The sequence below is a fragment of the Nerophis ophidion genome, linkage group LG03 (assembly GCF_033978795.1).
Source record: "Nerophis ophidion isolate RoL-2023_Sa linkage group LG03, RoL_Noph_v1.0, whole genome shotgun sequence".
Taxonomy (NCBI): Eukaryota; Metazoa; Chordata; class Actinopteri; order Syngnathiformes; family Syngnathidae; genus Nerophis; species Nerophis ophidion.
In genome coordinates this window covers 75,690,567-75,709,937 of record NC_084613.1, presented here as the reverse complement: position 1 = coordinate 75,709,937, position 19,371 = coordinate 75,690,567, and the positions used below count along the sequence as shown (strand labels likewise).

Sequence of the window (19,371 nt, the reverse complement as noted above, 5' to 3'; positions counted from 1 at the left end):
GAATTGAATCACTTGTTTATTTTTCAACAAGTTTTTGGTTATTTGTATATCTTTCTTTCCAAATAGTTCAAGAAAGACCACTACAAATGAGCAATATTTTGCACTTTTATACAATTTAATAAATCAGAAACTGATGACATAGTGCTTTATTTTACTTATTTATCTCTTTTTTTCAACCAAAAATGCTTTGCTGTGATTAGGGGGTACTTGAATTAAAAAAAAAATTTCACATGGGGTACATCACTGAAAAAAGGTTGAGAACCACTGTGTTATGTGACTCATGTGACGTCAGTGAGTGTGTGAGCGAGCGAGGTGAGGGACCTTAGCACGAGTGCGGCTGGTGTTTTGTTGGATTGGCTGTGTGCAAGACTTGAATAAAGCCAGGATTTGCAATTAATAGCTGGACTCTTCATTTACCCTGGAGTCCGGAGCTGTGGAGACCCACTGCCGGGTAGAGAGACGGGTTGTGCGTGCAAGGGAGACACTATGGGAGCCGGAGGCAGGAAAGGCGCAACACATGTTTGACGTGATGTCAGAAGCAGCTGCTGAACAGTCCTCCATTGTTGTATCGCGCAGCCAAAGTGTTCCCAAACGGGAGATCTTCTAGCTTTGGCTTTAACATGTTGTCCTAGCCCGGTCGCTGCCAGCATGTACTGGTTCGGTACACCTCCGAACCGAACCGAAACCCCCGTACCGAAACGGTTCGATACAAATACACGTACCGGCAAGGGAGTAGGTTTGATTTTGAGATTGGTGGGGACACAAAAGTGCTCCAAGGCAGCACTCTGAAAGTTTAGTTTTTTTTGGGTTTTTTTTACATCAGCAATCATAATTTCACGTCATGCAGATGTTATAGGGTAAAGTAACTAAAATGAAAGCAAAGGAGACAACTTCGAAGAGTTCTCATCTTTACTCTTTAGTGTAGGGCTGTAGTGCAACTGTGCATCATGCTGTCAAACAACATAGCCTACTGTCCATCAACAACAACAGAAATACATTCATGCAATACAACATTGTATCCATCCATCATCTTCCGCTTATCCGAGGTCGGGTCGCGGGGGCAGCAGCCTAAGCAGGGAAGCCCAGACTTCCCTCTCCCCAGCCACTTCGTCTAGCGCTTCCCGGGGGATCCCGAGGGGTTCCCAGGCCAGCCGGGAGACATAGTCTTCCCAACGTGTCCTGGGTCTTCCCCGTGGCCTCCTACCGGCTGGACGTGCCCTAAACACCTCCCTAGGGAGGCGTTCGGGTGGCATCCTGACCAGATGCCCGAACCACCTCATCTGGCTCATCTCGATGTGGAGGAGCAGTGGCTTTACTTTGAGTTCCTCCCGGATGACAGAGCTTCTCACCCTATCTCTAAGGGAGAGCCCCGCCACCTGGGAGAGGAAACTCATTTCGGCCGCTTGTACCCGTGATCTTATCCTTTCGGTCATGACCCAAAGCTCATGACTATAGGTGAGGATGGGAACGTAGATCGATCGGTAAATTCAATCAATCAATGTTTACTTATATAGCCCTAAATCACTAGTGTCTCAAAGGGCTGCACAAACCACTACGACATCCTCGGTAGGCCCACATAAGGGCAAGGAAAACTCACACCCAGTGGGACGTCGGTGACAATGATGACTATGAGAACCTTGGAGAGGAGGAAAGCAATGGATGTCGAGCGGGTCCAACAGGATACTGTGAAAGTTCAATCCATAATGGATCCAACACAGTCGCGAGAGTCCAGTCCAAAGCGGATCCAACACCGCAGCGAGAGTCCCGTTCACAGCGGAGCCAGCAGGAAACCATCCCAAGCGGAGTCGGATCAGCAGCGCAGAGATGTCCCCAGCCGATACACAGGCAAGCAGTACATGGCCACCGGATCGGACCGGACCCCCTCCACAAGGGAGAGTGGGACATAGAAGAAAAAGAAAAGAAACGGCAGATCAACTGGTCTAAAAAGGGAGTCTATTTAAAGGCTAGAGTATACAAATGAGTTTTAAGGTGAGACTTAAATGCTTCTACTGAGGTAGCATCTCGAACTGTTACCGGGAGGGTATTCCAGAGTACTGGAGCCCGAACGGAAAACGCTCTATAGCCCGCAGACTTTTTTTGGGCTTTGGGAATCACTAATAAGCCGGAGTCCTTTGAACGCAGATTTTTTGCCGGGACATATGGTACAATACAATCGGCAAGATAGGATGGAGCTAGACCGTGTGGTATTTTATACGTAAGTAGTAAAACCTTAAAGTCACATCTTAAGTGCACAGGAAGCCAGTGCAGGTGAGCCAGTACAGGCGTAATATGATCAAACTTTCTTGTTCTTGTCAAAAGTCTAGCAGCCGCATTTTGTACCAACTGTAATCTTTTAATGCTAGACATGGGGAGACCCGAAAATAATACGTTACGAAATTGAGAGCTTTGCCTTCCGGCTCAGCTCCTTCTTCCCCACAACGGATCGATACAACGTTCGCATTACTGAAGACGCCGCACCGATCCGCCTGTCGATCTCACGATCCACTCTTCCCTCACTCGTGAACAAGACTCCTAGGTACTTGAACTCCTCCACTTGGGGAAGGGTCTCCTCCCCAACCCGGAGATGGTGCTGATTCTCATTCCGGTCGCTTCCCACTCGGCTGCGAACCGATCCAGCGAGAGCTGAAGATCCTGGCCAGATGAAGCCATCAGGACCACATTGTCTGCAAAAACAGAGACCTAATCCCGCGTCCACCAAACCGGAACCCCTCAACACCTTGGCTGCGCCTAGAAATTCTGTCCATAAAAGTTATGAACAGAATCGGTGACAAAGGACAGCCTTGGCTGAGTCCAACCCTCACTGGAAACGTGTCCGACTTACTGCCAGCGATGCGGACCAAGCTCTGGCACTGATCATACAGGGAGCGGACCGCCACAATCAGACAGTCCGATACCCCATACTCTCTGAGCACTCCCCAGAGGACTTCCCGAGGGACACGGTCGAATGCCTTCTCCAAGTCCATTGTAAATAAACATAAATGAACTGTAATAATCTTTTCCCCAACTTGTGTTTAAATCACTCGCAATTTTTCCCTTCATCTACTTCTTTCTATCGCTGCTTTTGAAATGTAAATATGTTACATGAAACTAAAAAAAAAATAAAACGGAAAGGTGACATCCGGCGATCTGATTGGCTGTTAACCGTGGTTTAAACATTGAGCACGGCTACTATTCCAAAGCCTGATCACAGCGCAGGCTATCACTCCGCCTCAGGCACGTATGACTGGTACGAATGGAAGTTGTTGTCATGTATCCATGACGACGGACTGTTGCAGTCCGTAGAAAGAGACAGCTGATGTTTTTACGATGTTAAAAAACGGACTAAAGTAGTTGAATTCACATGTTTAGGGTGTACCCTGCCTTTCGCCCGATTGTAGCTGAGATAGGCGCCAGCGCCCCCTGTGACCCCGAAAGGGAATAAGCGGTAGAAAATGGATGGATGGAAGGTTAACTTTCACCAACTGGGAGGGTTAACAATGGTTCAGGGGACTGAGCATTGACTTTCACCTGGAAAAAAAAGCGGAGGAAAAGTCGAGATGCAGTGCTAATTTGGAGCTAAGGTCTGGATAGGTGGGACTGTTTTTTTCCACAGTGAGGAGTGACAGCGGGGACAGCCAATCACACGTAAGTTAGCACGAAAGCGGCACCCAATCACGGAGCGATATTTAGGTTGGAGGCGGGACTTCTAGCAGAGACCGACATTTAACCCTTTCTGTGCCATAATCATTGACAACATTACGGATTGATAGTGACTACACAGTAGCGGCTGGATATTGCTAGGGACGTGTCCCTAGCGTCCCTACCCAATTCTACGCCCTTGCGTACCGTTACACCCCCTATTATATTGTAAAGTATCCTTTGGATTTTTTTGAAAGGTGCTCATAAATGTAATGTATTATTATCACTATGACAATTTCTATAAGATGTGACGATGCATGATGTGCCACATAGTTCCTAAAAGAAAATCAACTTGAGTGATGTTTTTCAATAATTCAATACCAATCACCTCTTCTGTCCCTCTTGTCTTTTACTTTGCTTTTTTGCAGGTAACAGTATACTGCACTCAGCCGCCGACAGCGTGACGAGCGCCGTACAGAAGGCAAGTCAGGCTCTGAACGAGCGAGGTGAGCGATTGGGCCGGGCCGAGGAGAGGACTGCCGACATGATGAACAGCGCCGAACAGTTTGCTGTCACAGCACACAAGGTGAGGCGCTCGTCCTGCTTGTGATGCGGTGCAGCGTCGCGGCTTTATCTGCTCGTCCGCTGTAGGAATCGTGGGGCAAGTCAAAATATAACCGATTCACTTGCGACTGCAGCGGAAGCTCCAAGGTCGGGAATGATTGTCGACCTCCTATTTCTTCATATCTTAAAAACAATCCCGGAGGAATTCATTTGAATATTCAGTTTCTGCAGCAAAGTGTACCCATCAGAACACCTTGTTGGGCAGTCTTTCAAATAATATTCTAAAATCCATCCATCCATCCATTTCTACCGCTTATTCCCTTTCGGGGTCGCGGGGGGCGCTGGCGCCTATCTCAGCTACAATCGGGCGGAAGGCGGGGTACACCCTGGACAAGTCGCCACCTCATCGCAGGGCCAACACAGATAGACAGACAACATTCACACTCACATTCACACACGGGCCAATTTAGTGTTGCCAATCAACCTATCCCCAGGTGCATGTTTTTGGAAGTGGGAGGAAGCCGGAGTACCCGGAGGGAACCCACGCATTCACGGGGAGAACATGCAAACTCCACACAGAAAGATCCCGAGCCTGGATTTGAACCCAGGACTGCAGGAACTTCGTATTGTGAGGCAGACGCACTAACCCCTCTCCCACCGTGAAGCCATATTCTAAAATGCTCGTGCAAAATGAGGTTAGCCCATAATATTCTCAATCCAAAAACCAATAAACATCCTTGACTATGACTATGTTTACACTGCAGGCTAAGGCAGTGGTCCCCAACCTTTTTGTATCCGCTTAATAATTTGTCCCGCGGCCCGGGGGTTGGGGGTGGTGTCCTTATTTTTTCTTTCTTTTTTTTTCTTTCTTCTTTGTCATGAAAAAGGGACATTTTTGTCATGAAAAAGGGAGGTTTTTTTTGGTTGATGCACTATTTGTAAGTGTATATTGTGTTTTTATGTTGATTTAATAAAAAAAAAATATATATATATTTTTTTTTTTAATAAAAAATTATTCTGCGGCCCGGTGATTGGGGACCACTGGGCTAAAGTGGCCCAGGTTTTTTGAAATCAGATTTTATCCGGCAGACTGTTTACACTTCTAAAAAGTGTGTTGTTGTTTTTTTTATCAGACTCCAGTGTAAACACACACAGGCGCCAATGTGGCCGCAATTTGACCTCGATGTCACTTGCATGTGCACTTTTATGAAGTGAAAACAAAGGAAGTGGAAATTAAGTAAAAGTCGCAACACATTAAAAATGTGTGTTTTTTTGTCATGTGAAGATAAATTGAAGTGATATAATTTATGAATAGATATGATATAGCAGGGGTCGGGAACCTTTTTGGCTGAGAGAGCCAAAAAGCCAAATATTTTAAAATATATTTCCGTAAGAGCCGTATAATGTTTTTTTTTAACACTGAACACAACTAAACACATGCATTTTTAAGTAAGATCAACATTTCTAAAGTATAATAAGTCTCTTAATATTTGTAATAACATTGTTATTCTGAAGCTAACTGTGGAGGAGGCGTGGCCTGCGGGCCTGCAGCGACAGGTGCGTAGAGACCCACCTGGGCCTTGTTATCTAATCACCTGTCGCTCTGTTATAAGCAGCAGCCAGGAGGAGAGACTGGGTTGGGGCTGGAAATACTATTGCTGGAAAGCAACTAAAAGACTTATTGAAAAATAAAACAATATTGTAACCCTGAAACAGCCTCTCATGTCGATGCTTGGGGGTCTGAAGAACCCCCAGGAGGGCAAGCCCCAAACTAAACAAAAATAAATAAATAACTTCTTACCATTAACGCAACTTTTTGAACAGGTGCGGTAGAAAACGGATGGATGGATTAAAAATGCATGAGAATGTTTTATATTTTGAACATTCTTTTTAACACTGTGATTACAAGTGGAATTATTCATTTCTTATCGTGTTAAGCAACGTCAGCTCAGATTTATCAGAGAGCCAGATGCAGTCATCAAAAGAGCCACATCTGGCTCTAAAGCCATAGGTTCCCTACCCCTGGTATATAGTATGGTTGTACGGTATACCGGTATTAGTCTGGTACCAAGATACTAATGAATCATATTCAGTACTATACCGCCTCTGAAAAGTACCGGTCCACCACCCCCGTGCCTTGTCGTCGTCACGTCGTGTTATTGCTGGTTTATGAGCACATGAGCATGTTCGGCAGCGCATAATCACTGAGTACTTACAAGCAGACACAGTCTGTAGACAGAAATGGGAGAACGGGCGCATTTTGGCTTAAAGACGAACAACAAAGGTGAAGTTATAACACAGACACGCCCACCGGAAGAGGTGCTTTAAGACATGGCTCGCGAGCTAGCGGCTAAAGTTCAGCCGCAGTCAGCAGTAGGGGTGTAACGGTACACAAAAATTTCAGTTCGGTACGTACCTCGGTTTAGAGGTCACGGTTCGGTTAATTTTCGGTACAGTAAGAAAACAACAAAATATAAATGTTTTGGTCATTTATTTACCAAATTTGTAAACAATGGCTTTATCCTTTTAACATTGGGAACACTATAATAATTCTACCAACGTTAATCGACTCAAATTGTTGCTTGGATTAAATAAAATGACAAAACCTTTCTTCTACATATAAAAAGTGCAACATTAAACAGTTTCAAGTCAATTCATCATGCTTAATTTATTACAGCATTTGGGAAGCCTGTAGTTGACTTTTATTATACACACACACACACACACACACACACACACACACACACAGCAAAATGAGCTAACGTAACGCTAAAAGCTAATTAGCCTTCACCTCAATCCAGAACTATGAGCGATCTGAGCTGCAGTTTAAGTTTCTAGAACAGGGGTGTCGAACTCAAATACAGCGTGGGCCAAAATTTTAAACTGAACAAAGCCGCGGGCCAAGGTTGAACAAATGAACCTTTTAACAGGGACCCAAACAAGTTTTGCATTGAACATTGAACGAGCAAGGCTTGTAAAACTTTATAGTGACATGCAAAATCGATTTTCAAATATTGGAGCATCCCGGAAGAGTTAGTGCTGCAAGGGCTTGTGGGTATTTGTTCTGTTGTGTTTATGTTGGGTTACGGTGCGGATGTTCTCCCTAAATGTGGTTGTCATTCTTCTTTGGTGTGGGTTCACAGTGTGGCGCATATTTGTAACAGTCTTAAAGTTGTTTATACGGCCACCCTCAGTGTGACCTGTATGGCGGTTGACCAAGTATGCCTTGCATTCACTTGTTTGTGTGTATAGTCCGCATTTAGTATTTAACTGGGCCGACACAATGTTTGTATGGAGAAAAAGCGGACGGGACGACAAGTTGTAGAGGACGTTGAATGCAGTGCCTTTAAGGCACGTCCCCAACGATGTTGTTTGGGTGGAAATCGAGAGAAATTCGGGAGAATGGTTGCCCCGGGTGATTTTCGACAAGGGCACTGAAATTCGGGAGTCTCCCGGGAAAATCGGGAGGGTTGGTAAGTATGAGTATTAGCGGTGAATGCGGTGTTATGATACCGGCGGGCCAGCTCTAATGTTAATTTGATATTGCCTCAAGGGCCAAATTAAATTACATGGTGGGCCAAATTTGGCCTGCGGGCCAGAGTTTGACACCCATGTTCTAGAAGGTCAACGGGCTCATAGTGATGTTAGTAGTAGTTGTGACTGGGAAGTGTTTTTTATAATTTGGGGAGTGTACAATGTCCTGCTAAACAAATATCTGCTCATCTTGACGCCGGAGCACTGACTGCATGCGCTCTGAGAACGCACTGCTGATTGGCTGTTACATCGCTCTGAAAACGCACTGCTGATTGGCTGTTACATCGCTCTGAAAACGCACTGCTGATTGGCTGTTACATCGCTCTGAATACGCACTGCTGATTGGCTGTTACATCGCTCTGAATACGCACTGCTGATTGGCTTTGTATGTAACCAATCAGATGGTTGTGTGGGCGGGACAATGCTGGGTGTTCACTGCTCAGACAGAGGCAGAAAGCAGAGCAGCTTGTTAAGACTTTAGATTACAAACTCGTTCGATACACCCTCATACCGAACCGAAACCCCCGTACCGAAACGGTTCAATACAAATACACGTACCGTTACAAACCTAGTGTTTTAGCTACTTCTAAATCACTAATCCTCGCTTCCATGGTGACAAATAAAGTAAGTTTCCCTGCTGGACGAGGAATAGCTAAACATGCTTCACTACACTCCGTAGTAAACAAACGCCACTGGTGGATCTACACCTAACATCCAGTAAAGATACCAAGTACAGGAGTGTTTCTAGTCGATATTACTATGATTCCGTCAATATTTTTTGGCATCACAACATCTTCCATCCATCCATCCATTTTCTACCGCTTATTCCCTTTGGGGTCGCTGGTGCCTATCTCAGCTACAATCGGGCGGAAGGCGGCGTACACCCTGGACAAGCCGCTACCTTATCACAGGGCCAACACTGATAAACATTCACACTCATATTCACACACTAGGGCCAATTTAGTGTTGCCAATCAACCTATCCCCAGGTGCATGTCTTTGGAAGTGGGAGGAAGCAGTCGGACATGCAAACTCCAGACAGAAAGATCCCGAGCCCGGGATTGAACCCAGGACTACTCAGGACCTTTGTATTGTGAGGCAGACGCACTAAATGAATTTCCTCCGTCGGGTGGCGGGCTCTCTCTTAGAGATAGGGTGAGAAACTGTCATTGGGGAGGAGCTAAGAATAAAGCCAAGGTGGCCCGAACCCTTCCCTGGAGAGGTGTTTAAGGCACGTTCGACCGGTAGGAGACCACGAGGAAGACCCAGGACACAGTGGAGAGGCTACGTCTCCCAGCTGGCCTGGAAACTGCTCGGGATACCCCCCAAAGAGCTGGACGAAGTAGCTGGGGAGACGGAAGTCTGGGCTTCTCTACTCCCTGCGACCCAACATCGGATAAGCGGAAGAAGAAGGATGGATGGATGGATATTTCCATATTTGACTAGTTCCTATGCTAACTATTACAATAATGTCCAGTGTTTGCCACTGGTCAGGCATCTATTTGTGGTGGGTTGGTCGGGCGGGGGGCAGCGGCGGCGATGACCAAGAAGAACGCGGAGTTGGAATATAATTACAACACTTTATGTACATATTTATATACATACATATTTATATAATATGTACATATTTATATAATATGTAGCTACAAGCTCCATTCACAGACAGAGTCCCATTGCTTTTATGAGCGGCCGTGCGAGTTCAAAAGCCGAATTTTTTATTTGTATTTTTTTATTTGTGGTGGCCATAATTCTTTCGTGGCGGGCCGCCACAAATAAATGTGTGGGAAGCCCTGTTCCATATTTATCATCATGTTGACATGCTCTTTAAAGGCCTACTGAAATGAGATTTTCTTATTTAAACGGGGATAGCAGGTCCATTCTATGTGTCATACTTGATCATTTCGCGATATTGCCATATTTTTGCTGAAAAGATTTAGTAGAGAACATCCACGATAAAGTTCACAACTTTTGTTTGCTAAAAGAAAAGCCCTGCCTCTATCGGAAGTCGCAGACGATGACATCACATGTTGATGGCTCCTCACATCTTCACATTGTTTTTAATGGGAGCCTCCAACAAAAACAGCTATCCGGACCGAGAAAACGACATATTCCCCATTAATTTGAGCAAGGATGAAAGATTCGTGTTTGAGGATATTGATAGCGACGGACTAGAAAAAAAAATGATTGCATTGGGACGGATTCAGATGTTTTTAGACACATTTACTAGGATAATTCTGGGAAATCCTTTATCTTTCTATTGTGTTGCTAGTGTTTTAGTGAGTTTAACAGTACCTGATAGTCGGAGGTGTGTGTCCACGGGTGTCTTGACGCGCAGTGCTCAGGGAAGTCGACGGCAGCTTTATGGGCGGCACAAGCTCAGCTGATCTCCGGTAAGAAGCGACTTTTTACCACAATTTTCTCACCGAAACCTGCTGGTTGACATTCGTTTGGGAACCATGTTCGCTGTGATCTATAGTAAAGTTACCTCCGTGAATTTTAAACAAGGAATCACCGTGTGTTTGTGTGGCTAAAGGCTAAAGCTTCCCAACTCCATCATTCTACTTTGACTTCTCCATTATTAATTGAACAAATTTGCAAAAGATTAAGCAACACAGATGTCCAAAATACTGTTTAATTATGTGGTTAAAGCAGACGACTTTTAGCTGTGTGTGTGCGCAGCGCTCACATTTCCTAACAGCCCTTGACGTCAAGCGTACACGTCATCATTACGCGACGTTTTCAAGAAAAAACTCCCGGGAAATTTAAAATTGCAATTTAGTCAACTAAAAAGGCTGTATTGGCATGTGTTGCAATGTTCATATTTCATCATTGATATATAAACTATCAGACTTCATGGTGGGTAGTAGTGGGTTTCAGTAGGCCTTTAAGCTAAAATAATACAAGATATGTTAGAGTACTGTAAAAATACTGAGATAATACATTTTAACGGTATTCGCTACAACATTTTGTCTGTCCGCATTCAACTTTAGAGTTTCCATTGCATGCAAGCGTTGCTTTTTGCTGTAATATGACAAAGTGATATTCTTGTGTACCCCCATTCATCGTGCATTGTCTTCCATTTGTACCAAATCACCAAAATAATGAGTTGCATGCTGATGAATTGAGCTATTAACATAATTTTTTTCCCCCTCATTATGATCCTTGCACTGCAGGTGTCTGTCTAATGGGGTACTAGATCACACTCGCACCGCCTCAGCAGCCATGTTTTCACTGAAATATTAGTCGGGGTGCCGGTGACTTTTAATTTAAATCCTATCAAAAATGATCTTTCAGCACAGTGTGTGCTATGCAACGTAATTAAGGAGTGGTTTAATTGAAAGACATTTCAAGTGCTTGATGCGGCGTGATGGGTTTTAAACACATGTTTAGTTTGGTCATGCTGCACAACATTGCTGCCACTTTTAAGTACACCAATTATTTGACACTGAAACAAACTAGCATATGTTATGGGACACCTGCAGTTATTAGTGTGTCACCTTTGCTCTCTCCACTTGTGGAATTCCATGCATGATGTTCCAATCAGAATGGTTCGCTTTTGTGCGTCGCTCTACTGCCCTCGCTTGTCCATGTTCAGTATTCTGCTGCCGTACCCAACATTCTTGTGTGCACCTGCATGTGTGTGTTATATTATATTTATATTATATTATTAGGGTCCATGGGCCAAGGACCCTATTGAAACTGCTGTTTTATTATTATTATTATATGTTTTATATTTATATAGCGCTTTTTCTCTAGTGACTCAAAGCGCTTTACATAGTGAAACCCAATATCTAAGTTACATTTAAACCAGTGTGGGTGGCACTGGGAGCAGGTGGGTAAAGTGTCTTGCCCAAGGACACAACGGCAGTGACTAGGATGGCAGAAGCGGGAATCGAACCTGCAACCCTCAAGTTGCTGGCACGGCCACTCTACCACCACTATTCCTCCCTCGCCCCTGCAGCTAAACTTTATTGTCATCCCTCAAACGCGCCTCCAGCCAGGACTATTAAAGCTTGTTAATGAGACCAATAGAATTTCCTGTCATCTACTCAATAAAAAAAACAACAACAACTAAAAGTTCAGGCTCCGATGCTCGCCGCCTTCCAGCATCTGTCGAAAAAAAAAACCCGGTATCCGCCGCACCTTCCCACCGTGCACAGATTTGTCGCCTGCATGTCCTCATGATCTTGAAGTTTAACTTTGCAACCATCTTTTCAAAATGTTGTTTTTCAAGCATGTTAAGAAAAGGGGGCTCTCAAAACCAAATGTACTCAATATATATATATATATATATATATATATATATATATATATATATATATAATGTGTGTGTGTGTGTGTATATGTATATATATGTATGTGTATATATATATATACACATATATATACATGTAAACATATATATATATTTATATATATGTATGTATATATACATATATGTATGTATATGTATGTATGTATATATGTATATATTTACATTATATATATACATATAATGTGTATATATACATATATATATGTATATATATGTGTATGTATGTATATACAGTATATGTATATATATATACATTATATATATACATATAATGTGTATATATAGGTGTGTGTGTGTGTGTATATATATACATAGGTATGTATATATGTATATATATGTATTCATATATATATGTATGTTTATATATGTGTATATACTGTATTTAGGTATGTATATATTTATATATACATATTGATGTATATATGTATATATATATATATATATATATATATATATATATGTATATATATATATATGTATATATATATATATATATATATATATGTATATATATATATATATGTATGTATGTCTTGATTGGATAATCCAGAGAATAGTGCTTGATACCGTGGTAGAGCGCAATATGTAGGTGTGGGAAAAATCACATGACTACTACATCTCTACAGAACTGTTTCATGAGGGGTTCCCTCAATCATCAGGAAATCTCCTCATGATTGAGGGAACCCCTCATGAAACAGTTCTGTAGAGATGAAGTAGTCTTCTGATTTTTCCCACACCTATACATATATATATACTATATTGCTCTTTTTACCTTTGATATGAACATTATGATGTAAACTCAAAGTTATTGTTTTTTTTGCTATTTTTGTTTTACAACATTTTATTATTGATCATCTTGTACTGCATTGTAATCTTTTGTTTTGTGATTGTGTGATGTTTTTTGCCTGGACCCCCGGAATAAGAGTCTCCACTGCCGTGTAGACTATGGGGATCCTTAATAAACTAAACTAAACTAAATTAAATGCAGCAATGCAGTACTATATATAACCGCAATATAATAAATATATAACTTTTTTCAGTTCAGTTTCAGTTTATTTCCAACATGCATACGATGTAATCCATCACATATTTCCAGTTGTGAGGAATAGGAAGAAGCAGACCTTATTTAATCCTACCCCTTTTCATACCATAGCAATTCTATCCAATTTCCTTGTTCTCTGCAACAGAACAGTGAACAAATAAGTAATATACCATAGTAAGCAAACACATATTAAATATATAAATATTTGTCTAAAATAAAAAAGGGTTCAAGATGTTCACCATAATTCTTGTTCTGTGTACTTTGTGAACTCTTGAAGTTTGAACAGCCTCTTAAACTGAATCATTGTGCTGCTTTGTTTGATTTATTTGCTTAATCCATTCCATAATTTAATTCCACATACTGATCTGCTAAAGGTTGTAAGTGTTGTACGTGCATACAAATGTTTTAAATTACATGTTCCTCTAAGGTTATATTTGTCCTCTTTTGTTGAGAAGAATTGTTGTACATTCTTGAGTAGCAGGTTATAGTTTGCTGTGTACATCATTTTAGCTGTTTGCAAATGCACCAAATAGTTGAATTTCAATAATTGTGATTTAATAAATAAACTGTTTGTGTTCTCTATAGCCAAAACTAGGTATTATCCTAATTGATCTTTTTTGTAAAACAGTTAGTGAATGAAGCCCACCTTTGTAGTTGTTTCCCTATATTTCTGCACAATAACTCAAATATGGTAATCATAATGAATATTATATTTTGATGTTTATTTTTTTTAGATATCAAAAGTTGAGTCAGGTAAAAAAATGACCAATGTTATACATTCTTATCAGAATAGTTGCATAATTCTATAAATGGTTGCTGGTGCAGATTTGTGTAGTTCTCATCTTATTACCCATTTTTAATAGGGAATAGAATTTTACAACAACTCACGACTCGAATCCAAAACTTTTGATGACGATTTGAACAGATTCACGCAATATTTGGCATGATGAGTTTAATCAAACCGTGACAAAAACAGTTGCAGCTCTTCTTGTTTGCTAACAAATGAGGTACACATGCAGCCAGTAAACGAGTAGACTTTATTAAAAAAATGAAAATACATTTTAATCAATTCTAAAAATGTATGAATCGATTTAGAATTGGAATAAATGAGAATAGAGATTTGTATGTAGACTGATTTTTTTAGCACCTCTAATTTTTTTTAATTGAATTTAATAATTCATTTTAATTTAAAAATACATTTTGTGGAAGCATTATTTATCCATCCATCCATCCATTTCCTACCGCTTATTCCCTTTTGGGGTTGCGGGGGGCGCTGGCGCCTATCTCAGCTACAATCGGGCAGAAGGCGGCGTACACCCTGGACAAGTCGCCACCTCATCGCAGGGCAAGCATTACTTAACATTATTATAATACATTTTATCATTTTTTAATATATATTCAAAATAGGTAATTCAAGGAAAACATATTTATTATTTTTTCATTTTATTTTAATACATTTACCGTATTTCCTTGAATTGCTGCAGGGCATATAATATGCACCTGCCTTGAATTACTGCCGGGTCAAACTCGCTTCCCAAAATAATTAGCGCATGCTTAGTATTACCGCCTGGTCAAACTCGTGACGTCACGAGTGACACTTCCCCTGTCATCATTTTCAAAATGGAGGAGGCTGATTTCAATACCGGTAATTTGAAATTGCATAAAGGGAAGAAGATTAAGAGCTATTCAGTAGGATTTCTCCCGTCCAAAAGCAGAACCTAGTAACTAATTTCTAGAGATACCCTTGAGATACTAGGTTTTTCTGTTGTACCTACGCGGTTATGTGGTAGTTGCTAGGTCCTGCCATGCGCGTAACAGCTTACTTACGGAAAAAATTACAATATCGCATACACTAATGTAAAGCATATCACCTAGGAACTCCAAAATTATTATCAGCTCAGTTTTGAGCAAAATTGAGTTACTGGGTTTTGCCTTTGGACGGGAGATTTAGGGTCCAAGCTTACATCACACTCAAATTTTTACTGCATACCTTTGGGAAGTGCCGGAGTGAGAAGAGGTTTTAAAATGATTAGTGCATGCTTACTTTTACCGCATGCCTTTGGCAAGCGCAGGAGTGAGAAGAGGTTTTAAATTAATTAGCGCCCCGGCGGCGATTCAAGGAAATACGGTAAATTCAACAAATTTCATGTACAATATTTTATATATTTTATTATTCAATTATTTTATATTTTGATAGTTTTTTTTTTTTAATTGTTTTTGTAAGGTATATTTCTAAAGTGACATTTTATATTTGAAGAATATTATTTTTTTTATTAAATTGTATTAATTTTAAAATTAAAAGCTTGCCCCCTTGGAAATGTTTAATACTCTCGGCAGTTGAGTTGGGAAAAAAAAAAAAAAAGGAACTACAGTAAATGAGGATCTGTCTCATTAACTTTGTGTATATTCTACAAACCCCGACCCCTCCTGTGTTTTTCTACAGCTTGCCATGAAGCACAAGTGTTAAAACAACCACTGCCAAAACCAACAGTGGGCTCGGAACGGGTGGGATGAGGGTCCGCCACTTGCTCATCGCTGTGCCAAAAATGCGGACTCCGATTTTTTTGTTGTGTTTTTTTTTTTTTGGTTTGTTTTTTTTAAAGACATTGTAACATTTGTGTAATTGCATTGTGTGACGGGAGGAGGAAATTGTCGACTTGGGACCACTTGATGAAAGTCTGTCAATAACGTTCTTGTCGCGCTGACAAGCTGGACCGTTTTTGTTTTTTTTATCGCCGTTTGTTTGTCGCTTTGTGCACATGGCGGCGATCACCCGCTTATAATCCGGGAAACATTTCCTGCACAGTGATCCCAACGTCCATAGTGTCCTGTGAATTGTTGGGGAACGTCTGACTTTGTCAGGGTTTCTCAAACATCCCGTGAACTACGCTAAAAAAAACAGCGTTCGATGCCCACGCTGCGTTTTTACCAACAAAAACTGTGCTTTGAGGTTTGCTTCCGTCCATGATTTCCGAATATATATACAAGATAAGTACTGTATTAACCTAAATATATGAAAAAAAATATCGGTCGTCGTATATTCAGTGTGTTTGGATTCATACATGCGCCAAACGACTTCCCAAGCTTTTCTTCCTGTCACTCACACATGCCAGTGGCACTCAAAAAGAGGGCAATTTTTTTTTCCTGAAAACATGATTTTTATCTTTGTTTTGTATCTTTTTTCCCCCCCAAAACATGCCGTTGTCTTATGTTCAGGGTCACCTTTATATCTGGTTTGATAATACATACTTCAATAACCACAAATGAGAGTGCAAACATTTATATATATTTCATTTCTTTAGTAAGACCCATCAACAATATAGATTTTTGTCATTTTCAAAATATCAAGAGGCTCGTCGCAACACAATTTGGGCCCCGACCCTCAGATTCGGAAACCCCGCTTTAAGCTATGCTGTTGTCTATAATTTCAGTAAATATAAAAAATGTATTTATTGATAAAATGCTTCCACTATATTAACCTCAATGTAAAGAAAAGACAGGTTTTCCAATATGCCCGTGGACATTATATATGCAAACTAGCATAAGGGGCACCAAATGACATCATCCATAGCGAACGAGAGCCTTTCTTCCTGTCACTCACACACGCCCCTGGCCTGGGGAGACACAGACACGCTCAAAAAAGGCCCAAAAAAAGCCCTTAAAAGTTGCTGAAAGCATGATTTTTTTGTCTTGGGCGCTCCACCCCGAAAAATACCGTCTTATATTCAGGGTGGTCTTGTAGTTAAGTTAATACGATATACTGTAGTTCAATAACCACAAGGGAGACAGAAACTATATATAAACAGTAGAGGTCAAAAGTTTGGACACGCCTACTCATTCAGTGCGTTTTTATTATTTTCATGACTATTTACATTGTAGATTGTCACTGAATGCATCAAAACTGTGAATGAACACACAAAAAAAAGGTTAAATAACTGAAAACATGTTTTAAATTCTAGTTTCTTCAAAATAGCCACCCTTTGCTCCGATTACTGCTTTTGCACACTCTTGGCATTCTCTCCATGAGCTTCAAGAGGTAACGGTTTTCACTTCCCAGGTGTCATAGTTTTGATGCCTTCAGTGACAATCTACAATGTAAATAGTCATGAAAATAAAGAGAATGAGGAGGTTTGTCCAAACTTGTACTATGTATGTATTTTTTTTATTTTCCTGTGTAAGTACCCCTAGTAGTTAATTTTTTCAGTATCAATTTTTTCCCCCCAAGGAAATTCCAAAATTCTTGTTAGTTTGTTGTCCATTTTATGACACATAAAACACTTATTTTTATATAAAATATACTGTGTACCCTGTTAACCTGAATATAAGAAGGGTATTCTGCAAAAGAAAAGTCCTACTGTATATGCGGGGTCGCGAGAAATGCAAAACAGCCAAACGATTTTTTTCCATAAGCAACTCAAAGCTTTTCTGCCTGTCACTCACACACATGACCTGGCGAGACAGAGATCGAAAACAATGTAGTTAGTATTTTTTTCCAAAATGCCGTCTTACATTTAGGTTAATGCAGCCTAGTAAATAAACCACAAGTGAGACTGAAAAAAAATAAAAATACATATACCGTATTTACTGTGCTATAAAGCGCGCCAGTATTTAAGCCACACCCACCAAATTTTACAATAATTTTTTTATTTTTTTTTTACATATATTAGCTGCACCAGATTATAAGCCTCAGATATATACCATGACAAAATATTTAGGAAATGTTCATTTACTTACCTAAATTGTGAAGAGACTTAAACAGCGTCTCTAACGCGGCAGTAAAACGGCTGATCAAACAAAACAGAAGTCCTCGTCATGGACCCGCTTGCTGCGTAAGCTAGCTCTCCAATCAGCTAAACAAACTTAATAACTTTTGGTGAGTTTACGAAACTAAAACAACACAAAAATAGATGCCATTGTGAGTTAATAATACTAACACGGACACTTGATAGCTTGTTTGCTACTGCTAACGACACTAGCCTGATTACATCACGATAGCACATATACATGAAAACACTACCACAGACATCACACGGGATGGTTCGGATGAATGAAGTATACTTCCGGCACAAAAGAAGTAGTACACTGTCAACCCGAAGCACTTGCATCCAAAAGATGGCGCCGTAACACAAACAATAACAACCCTTTTTAGTGTCTCTGTCGGCGGGATATGAAAATTATTTATTGAACACAAAATCTTATGGCCGTTAGCAAAGAAAAATCCATAAATTGCCCACACCGTTTGTTAAGCCGCAGGCTTCAAAGCGCGGGGAAAAACGAAGTGACTTATAGTCGGGAAACTACGGTATTTATATTTATTCCCCGTCCCCCTCAAAAAATCCAGCCCGCCCTGGAAGAGGATTATTTTGTCGGTATTAGGGAGTTTATGTTCCCAAAAGGCGCATCGCTTGGATAAACTAACTCCTGCCTTGTAAAAAGCAGCAAAACTTCTCTCCAGCTTATGATTTGTCTGCGCCTTATTGAGTCTTTTTCTTACGTTGGTCCATCTCAAAGCAGAACAACCACAAGGTGAAGTATTTGTGTTATGTTTTTCGTTTTTTTGTAAGATTCCTCGCTGCTAATGCCGCCACTCGCATTCCAGATGTAATGAAGCTTTTTTGTTTTTATATTCTACATTGCACGCATGTTTTTCATCGACAACGTTTTTAACGCGCTGCCAGTTCAGTGGTGTCGTGCTCTTTTAAAAACAAGTGTGGCCTAAAAAAAAATCAGTGTGCTTTCAAGTCCTCTGCATAACACACACACATACACACTTTGGATGTTTTATTGTTTTCATAATAAAAAGATGTCTAATCCAATGTTCTGTCATTTTTATGTGTGCGTATTTTTTCTCTAATTACTGTTATTGCATTTGTAGTCACTTTGTGTCTTGCTCATAAATACCATCAATATTATCAGTTGTCACCAGGACAAAGAAAAATGTCTTTCAACTCAAATGTTGAACGCGAGTTGTTCCTCCACTTCGACTACAGCATTGACACCTCTATAATTCTTATAATGCTGGTTAATTTTTTTTTTTTTTTTTGCAAATGAAAACGTTCCTAATTGTGTGTTTTACATGAGCATGCAACATGCAAAGTATGCGATGCAACACTGCCCCCTTGTGGTCTACTGAAAAACCTTGTCACCATACAAAAATACATACTCAACTAAACCAATACCAAAAAAACATACCGGTAAGTAAAGGTATTTTTTATTTAGTCTTTATTTAACCAGGTAAAATCCCATTGAGATCAAAGAGCTCTTTTCCAAGGGAGACC

General features: G+C 40.7%; 1 protein-coding gene across 2 annotated transcripts in view; it reads left to right on the top strand.

The window, feature by feature from the left end:
* Window positions 1-18,909, top strand: part of LOC133550050 (syntaxin-binding protein 6-like) — a 136,332-nt gene extending 117,423 nt beyond the window's left edge. For both annotated transcript variants that reach the window (XM_061896063.1, XM_061896064.1), the window contains 2 exons: window positions 4,068-4,225; window positions 15,537-18,909. In XM_061896063.1, the coding sequence (XP_061752047.1) occupies window positions 4,068-4,225; window positions 15,537-15,560 (182 nt within the window). In that variant the 3' untranslated portion in view covers window positions 15,561-18,909. The remainder of the gene's footprint in view (window positions 1-4,067; window positions 4,226-15,536) is intronic.
* Window positions 18,910-19,371: the final 462 nt, after the last annotated feature.